Here is a 17458-nt window from a genome sequence, read left to right as displayed (position 1 = left end):
CGTCATTCAATATAAAAACTTCAGAGGATCTTAAAGGTTTCTAGTAGGACTATCAAACAATTTTTTAAAATTGCAATGAATCATGAGATTTTAAAAAAGTTGCAATTAATCAAAGTTTTAATTGCACTGTGAAACAATAATAGAATAACCAATTTAAATTTATTATAAATATTTTTGGATGTTACAACACAGCATACAAACTGTACAGTGCTCACTATATTTTTTACTACAAATATTTGCTCCGTGAAAAAGATAAACAAAATAAATAGTATTTTTCAATTCATCTCATACAAGTACAATAGTGCAATTGTTTTATCATGAAAGTGCAACTTACAGATGTAAAAAATTTTTTTTAACATAATTGCACTCAAAAATAAAACAATGTAAATCTTTAGAGTCTACGAGTCGAAGCATGAAGGGTCATATGAATGTTTAGCATATCTGGCATGTAAATACCTTGCAACACTGGCCATTCAAATGCCTGTTCTCACTTTTGGGTGACATTGTAAATAAGCAGACAGCATTATCTCCCATAAATGTGAACAAACTTGTTTGTCTTAGCTATTGGCTGAACAAGAAATAGGACTGAGTGGACTTGTATGAGGTGAATTGAAATATACTATGTTTTAATCGTGACTATTTTTTTAAGCTAGTTAATTTGTTTTGCATTAATTGCATGCATTAACTGTTATTTAATTGACAGCCCTAGTTTCTAGTTGTTGTTGTTTTTTAAAATACTGTTGCACTTTAATTTTCATCTTAGTGCACAGACCTGAATCTGATTGCTCTGACTCCTGATGTGTTTTTAACTAGATGTCTAATCTATGTGTAATCTGTAGTTAGCTGGGATACTAATTTATATGCTGTATTGGCTATGATATTTGGTTCTAGAAAAGTATGCCCTTTGAATTAAGATAGTATATAATGCACCCTTTATAATCTATTTAGGATCTTTATCCTTTTTCTAAAAAAATCACACCTACACAGCAATTCAGTAGCCTATTTGAGTTCCTGTTGTCTGTATTTGTTTAAGAAACGATTTACATCATCTGTAAGCTGCAAAAACAACGAGAGTCCTGTAGCACTTTAAAGACTAACAAATTTAATTTCTGCAGGCATAAGCTTTCGTGGGCTGTAACCCACTTTGTCAGATGTCATCTGTAAGCTGTACTCTGCACAGCAGTTACACTGTTTTATCTATAAGGAGTGTTGTACAGAGTCTTTAACTGATTGGTTCCCAAACTGTGTTCTGTGAACCACCAGTTTTCCATGGAGCACTTGCAGTCTAATTTCAGTCAATCTAGAAAATGGATGGAAAATTCCTCGTAGCCAGAAACTATTTGAGCTTGTTCTCAGGAAGACAACCTGACTGCATAGCTGTTCTGTTGAGCATGGCTGAGTGGGAATTGTAGTGGAAGAGAAAAAAATTAACTTGCCTCCACCGCAGGCAAGGTATATACATTGATTTCTTTGTGGTAAGTGACCACACTTTGATTGTGGTTTCTGATGCTCCAGCCTCCTTTCCTCCTTGTGTTTTGTGTCACGAGTTATCTTTTTATATCTGGGTAACCTGTGAGGATGGTGTAAAGGGAAAGGGCTTAAAACTCTTCCTCCCTCCCTCATTGCCTCTTGTATATGCTGAAAAAGATCATGGCAGGTAAGTATACTCATAATGTGTTCATCTGAAACCATGCATTTTGCTTGGATTTCCTCCCAAGCGTAAGTGGTAGGGAAAATAGCCAAAGCTGCTTAAATTATAAATGCTCAGTATTCCCTGATAGTCAGTCAGGGCAATGAGTCTATCTCTTACCACAAAACCAGAGGGCATGCCTAGGTTTTAAGGTGTTTATGATTTGCTTTTTTAAACAATGCACTATTGTCATCAAGGTACAAACAATGTCCTTCACATGGGATCGTGTCATGATTATTAACTTGCATCATGGGGGTATCTTTCCAAAATCATTCACTTTCTGCTATTTTTCTGTTGCCCAAAAAAGAGAGGACATCAAAACAGAAGTCCTCTTACCTCACTCTATAAACACCATTGTCCCATCAGAAAACCTTCATAGCAATCAGATTTCTGTTCACTAACCTCTCCTCTAGTAGCACTCTTCTCTAAAGCACAAAGTTTGCTGTAGCTCAGGAAATAGTTAATAGCTGTATTTTAGTTTTTCATGAATAGGCCAGTGTGCATGTGTAACAAATGGAACCCCGGTATTGCATTGTATTACAGAGCCCTACAAACAGCACTGGGCAGGCCACTGGTGAATTAGATTAACTGTTCACAATAAAATAATTTCAATTTGTCTCACCTACTGCACAATCACAGTATGTTTTCTAATCTTCTTTAAGAAGTCACCTTGACCAGGTCTTGGATTCTTCAGAATTGCAAGGGACAAAAAGTTGAATGTACTTTACTTTAACCATTGTCTCCAAGCTCCCATATGAAAAGGCATATTTTCTAATCCTTCCATGGAATTTGCCAAAACATTTGAGTAATAATGGTGATGTAGTCAATATATTCCCTTATCAAGGTGTGGCAGATATAAAGGTTGCTGTTTAGTTTTCTTCCCAACCTTGAAGCTGCTTCAGAGTTAAAAAGGCTTAAAGGGTTACAGTTGAGGCTGATGGCTCTAAGATTAGATCTACTCGCTGTATTTTGGTTTGAGGATGTACACGTGACCTGAACACTTATGTGTGCCAGAGTAACTTCCATCTGTGTACAGTAATCAGGGTTGATAGTGAGCAAGAGTGATAATGAAACATACAGGAATCCTTCACTGAACATTTCAAAGCAGGTTTCAATATCCTGCCTCTTCAAAACAGAAAGATACAACAGTGTGAACACAAGGACTCTAAGCAGTATGGGTCTTGAATTGTATGTATGTTGCAGTCCAGTCCTGCAAAATAATCATGAACATTTAACAGCTCAGTCATAAAATCTACTTGTTTGTCATTTATTATGATGAATGATGATTAAAGTATTGATATTTTTATTCAGCTTTAAGCTTTTTTAAAGAGCTCCTTTACTGATGCCTTATGAAAAAACTGAATATCATTCTGTCAGTATTTCTCCCCTCATTTTTTATTAAAGTGTGTGTTTTCATGCAAATAATCTGTTTCTAAGATTTAAACTGTTACTGATTCTTTTTTTTTTTTTTTTTTTTTTTTTTTTTTGCTTGAAGTCCTAATTTTCTCTGGCATCATGACTGATTGCTGTAGAAATTATTGTGCCATGAAGGGATTACAATTTAGGGAGGTAACATGGCCCAGTGGTTAGAGGGGCCTGAACTTGGAGCCTAGTCCTCTGGGTTCTAGTTCCAACTGTGCCAGTGACTTCACCCCTCTTTGCCTCCGCTTCCCTATCCATAAAATGTAAACCTTTGTCATCTATGGATAGAAACACTACACTATGGAAGAACTAAGGCCCGGTCTACACTTACCTGGCAATTTGGCAGCAGTTGACGGGAGTTACACAAGCTATGCAGAGTAGCTTGTGTAACTCCAGTTGACTGCTGTGCTTCTCTTCTGCACAGCATCTTCACTGCACTGTACACAGTTCCCGTTGACGAAGCACTATGCCACTTCAGGGGGTGGTTTTACTGCGTCGACTTCTGGATCGATTGAGCAGGTCTTCACTGACCGCTCAGTTGATTGAGATAGGTCAATCTGACGGCGGTGACGTTGCCGCCATCAGTGTAGACGTATCCTAAGTATTATTATTTCGTAAGGTAGAGACCAAGCATGTGTAGAAACTGGTGCACTCTTAAGGAACAAAGATTGTTCTTTCATTTGTATAGCTTCCTTAATAAGGAATATAGAAAAGGTGAAAAACATGATATGCAGGTTGAGTTGTTTTGAAGTAGAATATCTAAGGTTTCATCACATCTCTTAAACGTCAAGAATTTTCTGTAGTATTTTTTGATGATTAAAAACAAAAAATGATCTTACCTTTGTGATGGAAGACGTATCCATGTGTCTTAGCTAACAATATTTAGCTTTTATGGCACCTTACATCTACAGAGCAGTTTGCAACTAATCCTCTGTATAATTGCTCTGAGATTGGTTGATAAGTATTATTCTCATTTTAAAGGTAGGCAAACAGAGGTAGCAAGATTAAGTGATTGTGACACGGAATATCATTGATGGAGTGATCAGAATTTGGGAACTGATTCCCAGTCCAGTGCTCATTCCCCTAGACCAGTGTTTCTCAATTATATTTCACCGCGGCACCCTTGCACGGCCATGCGATACCCTCTGCCGACAAGTCCAGGAAATCTTCCCCTTTTCGGTGGCGCAGTGTAGGCTGGTTTTGGCGGCGCGCTCTGTAAGCAGTTTTCTGCGGCGTGATCAGCTGTTCGGTGGCACTCACGGCTGTTCAGCGGCGCATGATTTGTTGATTTCGGTGGCGCGGTTCCGCTTTTTCGCGGAACCCTTCAACTCAGCCTGCGGAACCCCAGGGTTCCGCAGAACACTATTTGAGAAACACTGCCCTAGACCATATTTCTTGTCAGTGAAATAACTGACTGAAAATATAAGACTGAACTGCCTCAAAAGATGATAATTGTTTGTGGTGGTAGGTTGTAGAATGGCAAATCACAAGCTAATATGTAACATTTCTGACTGGCTTTCCTCTGACGTTAAATTACATCCTTGGCTTGGATTATCCCCCAGAATACTTAGAAGTATCTAATCGGTTGGGAACATAATGGCTTACTGAATTATTTAAATAGCAGATAAAATGAACAGCATGTTGATTTCAGGCTATTCCAGATGGTTTACAAAAAAAGAATTATTGGAAAGGAAAAGTTATTTAAATATCTCCTCTTGCCACAAAAATGAAACCCAACAACTGACTTTTTTTCTAAGTAAACAGAGTTAGAAATTGTTTTAAACACACAAATGTAATTTTGCACTTTCAGTTGCTAATTACAAAAGTGCATTCTTCATAAAAATCTGAATAATTAGCTGTTGTCACCTCACGTGCTGTGGAGTCGTATGCAAACTAGTGTCAAGCTGATATAACTGCCACTGTGAAAACGTGTGTATTACAACAGCCTGTCCCACAGCAGAGCTATCAATTACTACTTTTAAGTTTTAATGTTTAATAATTGGCCCCATTGCTGGCAATTTTAGCAGAGACACCGATGATTGGATGAACTTGGAGACTGAATGACTCCTTCCCTCCAGAGGTGGTTCCATCAGCTCAGGATTGAGGCAGCATTAAGTCTAACCGCTGCCTGTGCTGTACCAGATTCTATAGATAGTCCTGGAGAGAGTGAAGTTCTCTGTTTTTCAGCTCAGCAGCTTCAGAAAACAGGGTTACTTACCAGTAACTGCTGTTCTTCAAGATATGTCGCTCATGTCCATTCCATTCTAGGTGTGTGCACACCTCCATGCACAGTTACCGGAACTTTTTCCCGCTTAGCAGATCCTGTAGGGCCAACTTTGGCGCCCCCTGGAACCCCGCACACATGCCACAGTATATGAGGCGCAGCTGGCCCTACGCCCCCTCAGTTCCTTCTTTCCGCCCGTGATGGTTGCTGGAACTGCATTTACTTGCATCACAAGTGCTTCATTCCCCATTGTTTGAACTTTTATCATTGTTGTTTGTGTTAATTATACAGTTAGATTAAATAATTGTTAATGGTGGTAGTTAGTACCTAGGGTAGTCCTGGCTGGGACTTAGCCAAGACCGGGGTATGTCCCCGTCACTGGGCTTCAAACCGTGTGCCTCCTGCGAGAAGACTTTCCTGCTCAGCGACCCCCACGACAGTTGCCTGAAGTGCTTGGTGGAAGCCCATCGCAAGGAGAAGTGCAAGATCTGCAAGGCTTTCAAACCCAGGTCTCAGAAGGACAGAGAAATCTGTTTGAAAGCCCTGCTCATGGAGCCAGCGCTTTGTCTGGCCTCCAAGCCAACCCACTCCGTGTCGGTACTGAGTGTGGGTTCGGTACAGAGTGCATCGTCGGCACCGGCCCCAGCTCAGCACTGCACCTCATCTTCAGTACTGGTGAAGTGGAAGCAGCGCTCGGAACGCGGTCACTCCTCCGCACCTTCCAAACAGGTGGGGTCAAGCACCAAACTGCACCAGGGCGAGACAACAGAGACCCGGTCACCAGAGCCAACGTCTCCAATCAGGGAGCCACCTCCGACTCCTGGAAGGGGGGAAGCCCCTCTGCACCTGCCGGTGCCGTTGACCATATTCAGGCGGTAAGAGCCTTGTTGGCCTTGCTTACGCTGCGGCTTCCACCGAGGGAGAAGGGGCCAGTGTCACAGGGGAAGCCTGTGCTGGGATCCCCTGAATGGCTCAGGAGATCCCCGGTGCTGGGAGGAAGATCTCCGGCAGGCCAGTCACCTAGAGTGGAGCAGCACTGCTTTTCTAGAAGTCGTTCGAGGTCGTGGTCGTCGGGCCGACCTGCATTGAGATGGGAAATGGAGTTGCCCTTCCAATGCTGGTCTTGATCCCTGGCACCGGGAGAAGTCCACTCCAGGAGATGGCACCGGTTGCGGTCGCCTGAATTCACACACAGTAGAAATAAACAAAAATAGCGGGAATGTCTGCCTTAGGGACTCTAATAGAAGAGAACTTACTTTGTTTTGATGGCATTTTCACCCCATTCACTTCTGAATTCTTGTCTACATCCTGTAGGATTTCTTGCTTTTCATACCCACGTTCCTTGCTCTCCCATTGCAGCCACTGTCTTTCTAGATGAAAGAAATGGGAGAGGTATGCAACCTGCCAATGCAGAGCACTACAGCTGAGTCCAGGACCAGTCTTAGAACTAACATTTATGTCCTCCTCCTTGACACTCTGATCACTGTTACTGTAACAAACCTTGTAATAATAAGCCTTTTTTACATAAGCAAATGGATTGTTGAGGATTTATAGCATGAGCTCACAAACAGCAGCTCACTAAATACATTTAAAAAAACTGCTTCTATATATAAGTAGAATTAACCAATTCCAAAAGACACTGGTGTAAAAAGTTGAGAGAAGAAATGGCATAGGCTTATCAGCAAGAAATTTTTTGAAAATGAGACAGAAAATATACTGCATCTGAGGCAAACATGAAACACTTGAACGTTACCCAAAACAATTGGACTAGGTCAGACAAAAAAGTGGACTGATACAGGGTGCTACGTGGCCTAAAGAATCGCCCCCCTTTTTTATTTATTTATTTTTTTTATTTTATTTTATTTTTTAAAGAGAAGAGCATTGTGATGCTGGAGGTGAGATATGAAAGAGAGATCCTGACCACTTCTGGTCATTAAAGAGCTCCATGATGACAATTTTTGTATGGGGAGTGCTGATAACCCCAGTACCCTGGCAAAATTCCAACTCGCTCTACTTATGTTATCTTCAGGTTTCAACTGGATTCAGTATTTTTAATATCTTTAAGCTGTGTGCTGCTAAACACATGCTGCTTTCTACCATATTGGTGGGCTAAGTGATTCCTATATAAATACAATTTAAGTGATTTGGGATCATTTCAGAAAAAAAGGTCATCAGTAGCTCACCAGTAGTTTACATGGTACTCTCCAGGGCTCCGTTTAGGATAATGGTATGTACATATGTACAGGTGGGGTTGTTTTTTTTTTTGCCTCCTTTGTTGGTTTCATATGAGAGTTTCAGGGCATATCAGCTGTGCAGCTTCGCTGTCTCCATTTAATGCATACATTTGTCTCTATTTAATGCAGTCACTGGTATTGTGCCACCCCATTGTAAGCTAATGTGTCTAGCACAGGTGTTGTTGAGGACACAATGGAGCTTATAGGATCTTTGATTATTGTATGAAGTAAATCAAAGGAAAGAACTCATCCTGACTCTCAGAACCCAGGCTTTGCTAGTGGGGCTGGCAGTTACTTACAAAATTCATTTTGCATGTAATCCAAGCAAGAGAACTGTGAGAGAAGTGGAATTTCTGTTTTGAAATTTGTTTTGTATAGTGTTGGAATAAAAACAAAGAATTCTGAAATTTCCTGTGAATTAAAATTTTTTAACAAAAATTGATTTTGGGTTAATTGAAATGTTCAGTTGAAATTTTGACGTCTTTACAGTTTTTACACTATAAAACGAATTTCAAAATGAAAAGTCATTTTGATACAAAAATCTAAACGTTTCATTTTGAAAAAGATGAAATGGAATGTTTTGACTTTATTAGAATGCTTTTTCCAATTTTTTTTGTAAATGAAATTTTGACAAAATCAATCCATTCCCACAGGAAGTTTCGGTTTCAGTGAAACATGATTTTCCAAGCAAAAAATGTTCCACTGGAAAGTTTTTGAACAGCTATGCAAATTTGGGATGGAGTCATTTGGAGACAAATAGGGAAAACCCGCAATTACATTTTTTGTGTTGCTTTTCATAACTGAACTTTAAATGATGCCTTAGCCCTAAGTTTAATGTTACGGTATCTCATGAGTGGGGGGAGGAAACAAGACATGGAGACGCTTCTGTCTGTTAAGGGTCATGGATACATGGAAGCTATAATTTCTTGTAGTTTGTATTTTGGAATATGATCTTGAATTTTCCAACTGGATGAGATTTTTGTGACTTTTTAAGCAAGAGTTTCTGCAGTTTGAGCTCTTCTGCATATTTGCATTGTGTAATGTACAGACACTGTTCTGAAGAGCTTGAAGTCTGAGGCCCTGATCGTGCAAGTAGAACTGGGTGGGTGAAGGATTCCACCTGTATAGAGCTCATTGCAAGACTGAGGCCTTAGAACCTAGTTCTAGAAAGGATTCCATCCAGATGGTGCTCTGTTGGTTCCAAGTGGTCAGAAAGATCTGCCTTATGAATCTGTTTGCAGGATTAAGCTTTAAGACTTCCCAGAATAGTGACATCTCTGAGACTGCTCCATGCAAAAAACTCCAGTTGATTACAATAAATGAGCTAGATGCAGAGCATATGACTTAATTGTTGCTCTGTTATTAGTGCCTGGGTCCTCTATAAAATATCCTTAAGCCCCAAAGCTATGAGATCAGTGAGGGCTACTGTAATAAAATAATAACCATTTACAAATCTCAGTTACATTCTTAGATATTTAAAATATGTAAATATACTTGAATCTATGTTCTCATTTAAAAAATCAGTACTGTACACAGTACTGTAGCTCATATTAAATGCATTAAAAATTGGCTGACTGAGTGATCTTAAAAAGTAATTGTAAATGGGGAAAAAAGTCACCCAGTGAGGGCATTTCTAATGGGGTCCTAGAGGCATGCTGGTCCAGTGTTATCCATAGATTCTAATGGCAGAAGGGAGTATTGTGATAATCCACTCTGACTTCCTCCTGCATAGCACAGGTTGCAGAACTTCCCCAAAATTCCAGAGCATATCTTTTAGAAAAACATCCGATTTTGATTTAAAAATTGTCTATGATAGAGAATCCGTCATGACTCTTGGTAAATTGTCCCAATGGTTAATTCAATATCTTTATCAATTATTTGAAAGAAAATATGAAATCATGGGTGAAATTTGCAGATGACACCTAAGTTGGTGGAGTAGTAAATAATAAGGGCGATCAGCTATTCAGATCGATATGTATTGATTGGTAAAGTGAGCTCGTGAACAACATGCATTTTACTATAACCAAATGCGACGTCACAACTAGCAACAAAGAATGTAGCCCCACTTACCAAGTGGGGGACTATATCCTGGAATACAGTGCAACTGAAAGGGATTCAGGCGTCATGGTGGATCACCAAGTGTGATGCTGTGGCTAAAAGAGCAAATGATTATTCTGGTAGACTAGATATTTCTGTTGTTACCTCTTTAAAAATGGCTTCTCAAAAATTCTTATCTAGTGAAAATAAATATTTTAGGTATACTATGCGAAGATGAGGAACCACCTTCTGTTAACTTCTGTATTTAAAAAATATCTTAAGAATTATAAGCCATCGTAGTGATGGTTGCTTTTGTACTGCTTATGAAAATTATGAATATGTTTGCTTGTTAAATAGCAAATTCAAGAAAGTGAGCTGCATATGAACTATTCAGCATCCAAATTATCATGCAAGACATTTTTTCTGATTAACTGGATTATGGATTATAAAATAAACTATGATGGATTGTAAAATAAACTTCCTACAGCCTAGCAAACTTTCAGAATATGGATCATTAGTTTCATAGCATAGTTAATGAAACAGGCTGTTTGGAAGTACTCCGGGTATGGGGAAAAGAGAATAACATAAAAAAATAATTTCAAGTTGCTGCCACAGTTAGGACCCAATCTATCATTTCTTATGTACCTAAAAACTCCCATAGCTTCAGAATATAACTTGAATTTTGAGAGTGAAAACTACATAGGGTGGCATGACCTTTGGATGCTCACCTTTAGAAAAAAGATAATCTTTTAAATTTTTTATCTAGGGATGTTGTGCATTTGCTTTTCTTCAAATATGTAGAATTAAAATCTCTCATGCCTCCTAAGTGGGGAAGTGGGGAATTTCCTGTGAATTAAAAATCTTTGACGGTGATTTGTTTCTTCCCTGGGAGAGAAATGGTGTACATATCCAGCATATTCTTTTTCGGGTTTGTTCACAGTATGGATACCAGTGTCTGTTCATATTTTACAAAGGTGGCAAAAGTTACTGCAAAGCTTTACATAGGCAATTCCTCATTCACTATCTCAGCTAAAACATGTCTGGGTCCCAATCCTTTATGTAGCCTCTGCTGCTTTTCTGTCTCTGTACTACAAGTGTAGCCAAGAACAAAATATTTCACTTGCTGTTAAACTGGAGCTGAACGTAGCTTAACTGCGTTGGTTAATGCCTGTTGTCAGCGAGGGAGTATTTTGCTTGTGTAGACCAGGTTTTTGTGTGTCAGGCACACTAAGAAGTCCTGCAATACTCTAATTCAGCATGGCCATTTCAGCATAGGGATACATTAAACTGTTTGCACTTTACCTGTTTTTCTCAAGTTGGTTAGATTATGAATAGTTGTTGACAAATCTTATTTAGTTACTTCCCTGGGTTTTGTCCTTGATATCTCTTTTACAGATTCTTCAGTTTGAAGACATTTTAGCCAACCCATCCTACCGAGAGCACTTTCGATTCTACATGGAAAGGATGGACAAGAGGGCTTTGATTAGCTTTTGGGAGTCTGTGGAATATCTGAAGAATGCTAACAAGGTATAAGTAGTGTGAAGTATGTGGGGGCTTGTTAATAAAATTAAATCTTTGTATGGCGAGTTTTGCTGCTAAATCAATATTAGAAAAAATTCCATGTTTAACTTTTTTTTTTTTTTTTAATGTCTAAAAAATCAACCCTTGTTCTTTAGCACAGAATGGTGCTAGGTATTTCAACATAGTTACGTTGTTGCCTTGGTCTTGTGATAACAGGGCAGAATTTAAATATCCTTTACTTTTTTAACAGAGAGGAGGAAAGAAAAAAGTTATAAACATGAATAATCATAAAATGGGATATTGGACCATTGATGCTTTTTCAACATCGTCACACACAACAGCACATTTAAAAGAGGCAAAACCTGTAGAGCTATTTTTCTTAACCCACTGCAAAATAATTTGCAGTAGGTTAAGAAAAATAGCCCTACAGGTTTTGCCTCTCTTAAATAATTTGCAGTAATTTATTGACCTTTTTTATAGCTACCTGTCCTTATTACCAAGTAAATTACCATGAGGTACCTCATCTCGCTGCTAGAAATTTTTCAGCTGGGTAGCTACTACACCTGTACTACATAACATAAGAACATAACGGCCAAACTGGTCAGACCAAAGGTCCAGCTAGTCCAGTATCCTGTCTTCTGACAGTGGCCGATGCTAGGTGCTTCAGAGAGGGTATGAATAGAACAGGTAATCATCAAGTGATCCATCCCATCAGTGATTCCCAGTCTCTGGCAAACAGTAATCCCTGCCTGTCCTGGCTAATAGTTCCTCCTCTTCTACTTTTCACATTGGGGCTGATGCAAAGCCCATTGAAGAATATAGGACTCTTTCCATTGATTTCAGTTCCCTTTGGATCACAAGTTAAAGATACTACTTTTTTATGTGTGTACTTAAAAATCATATAAAAAGAGAGGTTTTTTTTTTAAAGACCCCTCATGCTAATTCAGAACAACTTTTGGCTCCAGTGTGATATGAGCAAAGTCATTAAAGTTTTTCACTGTATAACACTGTACTGTATCTAGTGTGAGAAAATACTGCATGATAGGATCAGCCAACACCAGATGGATAAGTGGGTTCAGAAATGGGAGTAGAAAAGTATAATTTAAAGCTGCAAGAGGCAGCTTTGAACACTGGAGGTGGTACGTATACTGTGGATACAGGGAGGATATATTCGTTGTTTGTGAATATTGGAATAGCCAGAGGTTTATTTGTTAATGTATTTGGAGAAACTTTCAGGATTTCCCTTAGCATGAAATACAGATTTTCACATTGAGTATCAGTATTTGTTGATTGTCATTTATTCTCTTTTTTTAAAATCTTTTTAATCAAATCAGGGAGCAGAAACAATACCTCATGACTTAGATGACAAATAGTGAGCAGGAGAAGATATGGTCTAAGTGAATGGTTAACAAACAATCCCAGGCACAAATGTATTCATGTAAACTATTTGGCAAACACTTACAATTAATTTATACATATGTAGAAATCAGTGTTGGTTTGTAATCTACTCAAGAATAGAAAAAGAGCTACTAATCACTCCATGACCTGTTGGCGAAGATTGCTCTTTGTATTTTCATGTCTGATGAGGGCCTTGAGTCATGTTTATCATTGTTTTTGCAGAGTTCTGTCATCTCGTGCTTATACTAGTCCATGGAATTCTGCCTCTACCTGATAGACATGGGTCACTTGATGAACTTTTCAGGGAGATTGTCACATATATTGTGCATTTTCCTTTTTTTTTTTTTTTTTAAACCCAAACCTTCCCACTCATTTTTTGGTGCAAATTTCATCCCTATGCCCTTTTGGTCTGCCTGGTGAATGTGTGTGCATATTTGTTTTGGTGTTGTCTCTTACTAAATAATTATTAGACTGCAGTCTCATTTTATAAAACAAAATATTTTCTGCAAAGAGAATATGTACATCCGGTTAAAGCTAAAAGCTAAGAAACCTGAAACAACACTCCTGAAATTTCAATTTAGAATAGGAAGCAGAAAGCTGCTATAATATTTTCTCTCAATATATAGTATAAAAGCTGGTAAAGAAAGATCACAATTTAAAGGTGCATTTAAGATGCAGACTTCATTCGTTTCATGTCTTGTAAAACTGACTATTCTGCATGGCTGCCATAAGCATAGTAACTGATCTTAATATGAGACATAGAGATGTGCACTCATATATCCAGACACAAGATAGAGCCAGTTCAACTGCCTGTAAATGAAATGCATGAGTATTCTGAGACATGAGGGGGATTTTTGTTTTTTTTGTTTTTTTTTTAACATTTATTTTTCTGTTCTCTCCCTCATCCCTACCACCTTAACTTTCCAGACTGAAATACCTCAACTAGTGAGTGAAATTTATCAGAATTTCTTTGTGGAGAGCAGAGAAATCCCTGTGGAAAAGTCACTTTACAAAGAAATACAGCAAAGTCTTGTGGGCAATAAAGGCATTGAAGTTTTCTACAAAATTCAGAATGATGTTTATGAAACACTAAAGGACAGGTACTACCCCTCCTTCATTGTCAGTGATTTATATGAGAGGCTGATCAAGAAGGAAGAAGAGAGAATTGCCGTTCAGTTGACTTCTGAGGATAAGGATGAAGTGGTGAGTCAAATCTACAATTCCTGTTGCTTTTGTCACCAGAGGGTGGTCTGAGTAAAAAGCTAAGGAATTTTTTCTATTCTCAAGCTTTGTATTTATTTTATTTATTTCTTAGATCTCTTTAATTACATCCTGAGCTATTCCATCAAACACCACAGAGTTGATCATACTCCATTTTTACAGTATTTATTCAGGGATATAATAGTATGCATATAGCAAAGAGGCACTTTGTCAAGAGATGCAAAGTGTTTGCTATTGATGAAGGAGGATTTTGCTCAGTTCTGCTAAACTACTGATAAGCTGTCTAATCTTTTCTCAGAAGACTTGAAATTTCAGAGTTGTCATTGTACTTCATAGTTACAAAGAACAATTTGCATTCTTTGATCCAAGAGGAATAACTGCAAACATGTCTATGCTTGGATGAATCATCACTGGGGTGCATGGCATTTTTAAACCAATATCCAAATGCAGTACAATTATGATAATGGTGAACCTTGCCACTTAATTTTTAGCTTTCATTTTTACATATCTTCAGTTGTTTGCATCTTGGATGTTTGCCTTGTGTTAACGTGTGACAATGTTTAAAAATACACTATCCTTAACAATTAACTGATGCATGATCTCTATAACATCAAATGGAGCAAAATGATTGACTAGCTGAATTTTGTTAAATTAAGAGCTTATGTGGTTTGTACAAGCTTTCAAATTCCTAAGCTTTTCATATTCCATGGTGAGCATATCTCTCATTCTACTGTTTAGATCCTGAGCATTTTGTTCTACATAAGCTTTGCCTTTTGCATTTGCCTTTTTGGGAAAGGAAATGGAAGATGAGTTTTCAATTATTTATTTTATTTTGTTTTGAGATGTTTACAATTTAAGTTGACAATTATTATTTCAGTCTGGAGTTTGTACTAATCACATATATTGATAAAACTAAAAAAATTTGAAAGGAGAGAAGAAAATAATTGTGTACAACTTCTATAAGCGAACTTCCTCCCCAGTGAGCTCTAATCTATAAAACCTAAAACCCCTGCAGAATAAATGTAATAAAAGCAGTATAAAGCGGGAGGGAGGGAGGGGTAATGAAGCTCAAGAGCTTATTTAGACCATGTGTTAGATTGAAAGAAAATATTATTGTATATTCAGAATCTTAGTGCTTTTTATTAATTTACCAAAGAAATTAACTTTTATGCTATATTAGAGGATAAAGCTGAAAAACAAAAAGTACAACTTGACTTGGAGATATAAAAGATGAAGTTCAAAATACTATAAGAAGACTTTCCACATGGCAGCTCTCCAGGGCCAGATGTCTTTGCAGGCAAGTTCTATAAATCTTTTCAGGAGCTAGATCAGAGGCACTTATTTTGCTACTCTTTTATCCAAGGATCTCAAAGCACTCTATAGGCATTAATGAATAAAGCCTAAAACCACACTCCTGCAAGACAGATCAGGACTAACATCCTTATTTTTACCACTGGATAAACTGAGATACAGAAAAGTTAAGGGATTTGCCAAAGATCACAGTATGAGAGGCTGAATTGGAGCTAGTCCCCAGATGTGCTGACAGACACTTTGCAGTCCTAAACACTAGGAAACAATAACTCAGAATCTAAGGCTTTCAGAGTTAGCAGTTAAATATGATTGAAAGGCCTTCACATGAAGGTTTGGATTCTATCCATTCCTTGCTCTCCACAGAAAAGGAGATAGTTTTGAGAGGTGATCAAGCCTAAGGAAATACTTCAAACACACAGGTTTATAGCATATTCCCTCTTTTAATGTTTGCTCTTCTGTTAAATGGCTTTTTTCTTGATAAGGGACTCGTGGATCCTGCTATACAAATTTTTTCTTCTCTTTCTTTTATTCAGACATACATATGTTCCAATTCACAGTGAGATGAAAGGCATCACAAAGATTTGTCCTTCTGAGCCTTGCAATCAATAGGTCTTACAGAAAGCACTGACTTATTGCCCAGAAGTGTCAAACTATTAAGAAAAAAAATGTTGTGTGATTTTGATTTCCTTATGTATTTTATCTAGATCCTGACACAGATAGCAATTTCCCTAAAGAAACAGATATAACACTTCACGAATAGCTCTTTTTGGTCAGATAACATTTATCTTGGACTCTCCTACAACCAGCAGAATCTAATTCTTCAGCATTAGCATCAGTTATCTTTCCTTTAAATCCTTGAGGGAATATGTACAGATTTTGAAGGCTGCACTTGGAATGAAAACTGCAAAGACCAATCTATCAATAACTCTGCAGTGTGGACAAAGATTTTTTTTAACCTGTTTATCACAAATTGCTAATTAAGAGTGTACAATTAGAGCATTTCTCTCTAATGCCACAATGCTATGGGTGAGCCTCAAGAGGCTTTAAACTGAGCATAAGAAGAAGTGAATCTTGTCTGCAGAAGCTTCCAGAGGCTTGCAGATATGTGGAGAAATAATGCTGTTGGCTAATGGACCTTCAGTTTCATATATAACAAAAGATGCAACTGAGAAATCAATTTCCTTGCTCACTGTTGTTTTTCTGGAGGGTTCATTTTAGTTAGTAGAAACTTATGGTTTGATTACCACCACAGCAACCCTCCAGCAGAGCTCAGTTGTGGGAGCCATGGGAAGTTGGCACTTCTGAAAAATCAGGCTCAAAGGTTTTGTTACCTATCTTCAGAGGCAGAGCTATCCTGTGAGGGGGAGGGCCAGAGGTGCACCATCCAACTAATCCTTGTCTCCAGAGGTGCTGGTGGAGGGAGCTTGCTGGACAGCGAGGCTTGTTACAGCTGTACAACAGATAGAGTGAGCACTCCTCTTCTTCCTTCCCACAATCACCATTCTTCTGCACTAGTGCCAGCGCATAGGGAGGAGTGGGGCAGTGCTCCTGCCTTTGTCACAACCAGACATGGCCCCCGGGGTCTCCAACACTTTTGGTATCACTTCCCACCTGCAGTCATCTTGTTGTTCCCTTTCCAAGGGCTTCTTGCTGACTCCTCTGTGCACCTGGAGTAGCCATAAATTTACCCGCAGTATAGTGTTCCTGACTTTTGGCGCACTCAGACAGGTTTTTGTCATTGGCATTGGTGCATGGGTGAGGGCTTAATTTATGATTCCCTCATCAGGATGCATGTTTTTGTTTTATTTTAAAACTCATAAAGGACCGACTCTTGCAGACCATACTAAGACATATGAGGCTGATGGGAGCTTTTACTGAGTAAGGATTGTGGGACTTGGCCAGTTAATGAAGGAGTTGATGCCAATATACTAATATTTCCTGTCAGACAGACAAAGTAGTAGTGGTAAGACCATTCCATAGACATTACTGGCAACATTCCAGCAAAGATGGCTGAAGTAATGCAGAGACCAGCGAGAGTACATTGTCAAAGTGCCATACAGTGCTATTGTAGTTTGCAAACAAATGAAGGCTCTCTAAACAATCAATGGATTATTTTGAATTTATGTGGAGATTGTTTCTCTCTAAGTCACTCATGAATTACCATTTCTCTCCCTTTAAGAAGAATTCCTTAAACAGAGTAAATGAAGAATTTAAGAGATGTCTGCTTTACTCTTTGACAAAAATTGCTTTGTGTGTCTATGTTTGCATCATACTACTAAAATAAATCAGAAGTCCAGGTTCTGGATTACTGATAAGCTAATAAGAGCATAACTTCAAATGCTAACATCAGTTAACATTGTTTTCATGTACTTGATCATATGTTATCAGCAATTAATTATG

The 17458-nt window shown here is 38.3% G+C and overlaps 1 protein-coding gene across 1 annotated transcript in view; it reads left to right on the top strand.

Moving 5' to 3' along the window:
* The window catches only part of SNX25 (sorting nexin 25), a 127107-nt gene that overhangs the window by 72270 nt on the left and 37379 nt on the right, over positions 1–17458 (top strand). The window contains exons 8-9 of the mRNA XM_067551640.1: positions 11003–11134; positions 13454–13729. Of these exons, the coding sequence (XP_067407741.1) occupies positions 11003–11134; positions 13454–13729 (408 nt within the window). The remainder of the gene's footprint in view (positions 1–11002; positions 11135–13453; positions 13730–17458) is intronic.

Source organism: Emydura macquarii, unplaced genomic scaffold (genome assembly GCF_026122565.2).
Source record: "Emydura macquarii macquarii isolate MOO-44397 ecotype Brisbane River unplaced genomic scaffold, CSIRO-AGI_Emac_v2 contig_1363, whole genome shotgun sequence".
NCBI classification, from domain to species: domain Eukaryota; kingdom Metazoa; phylum Chordata; order Testudines; family Chelidae; genus Emydura; species Emydura macquarii.
This window is presented reverse-complemented; position numbering and strand designations above follow the sequence as displayed.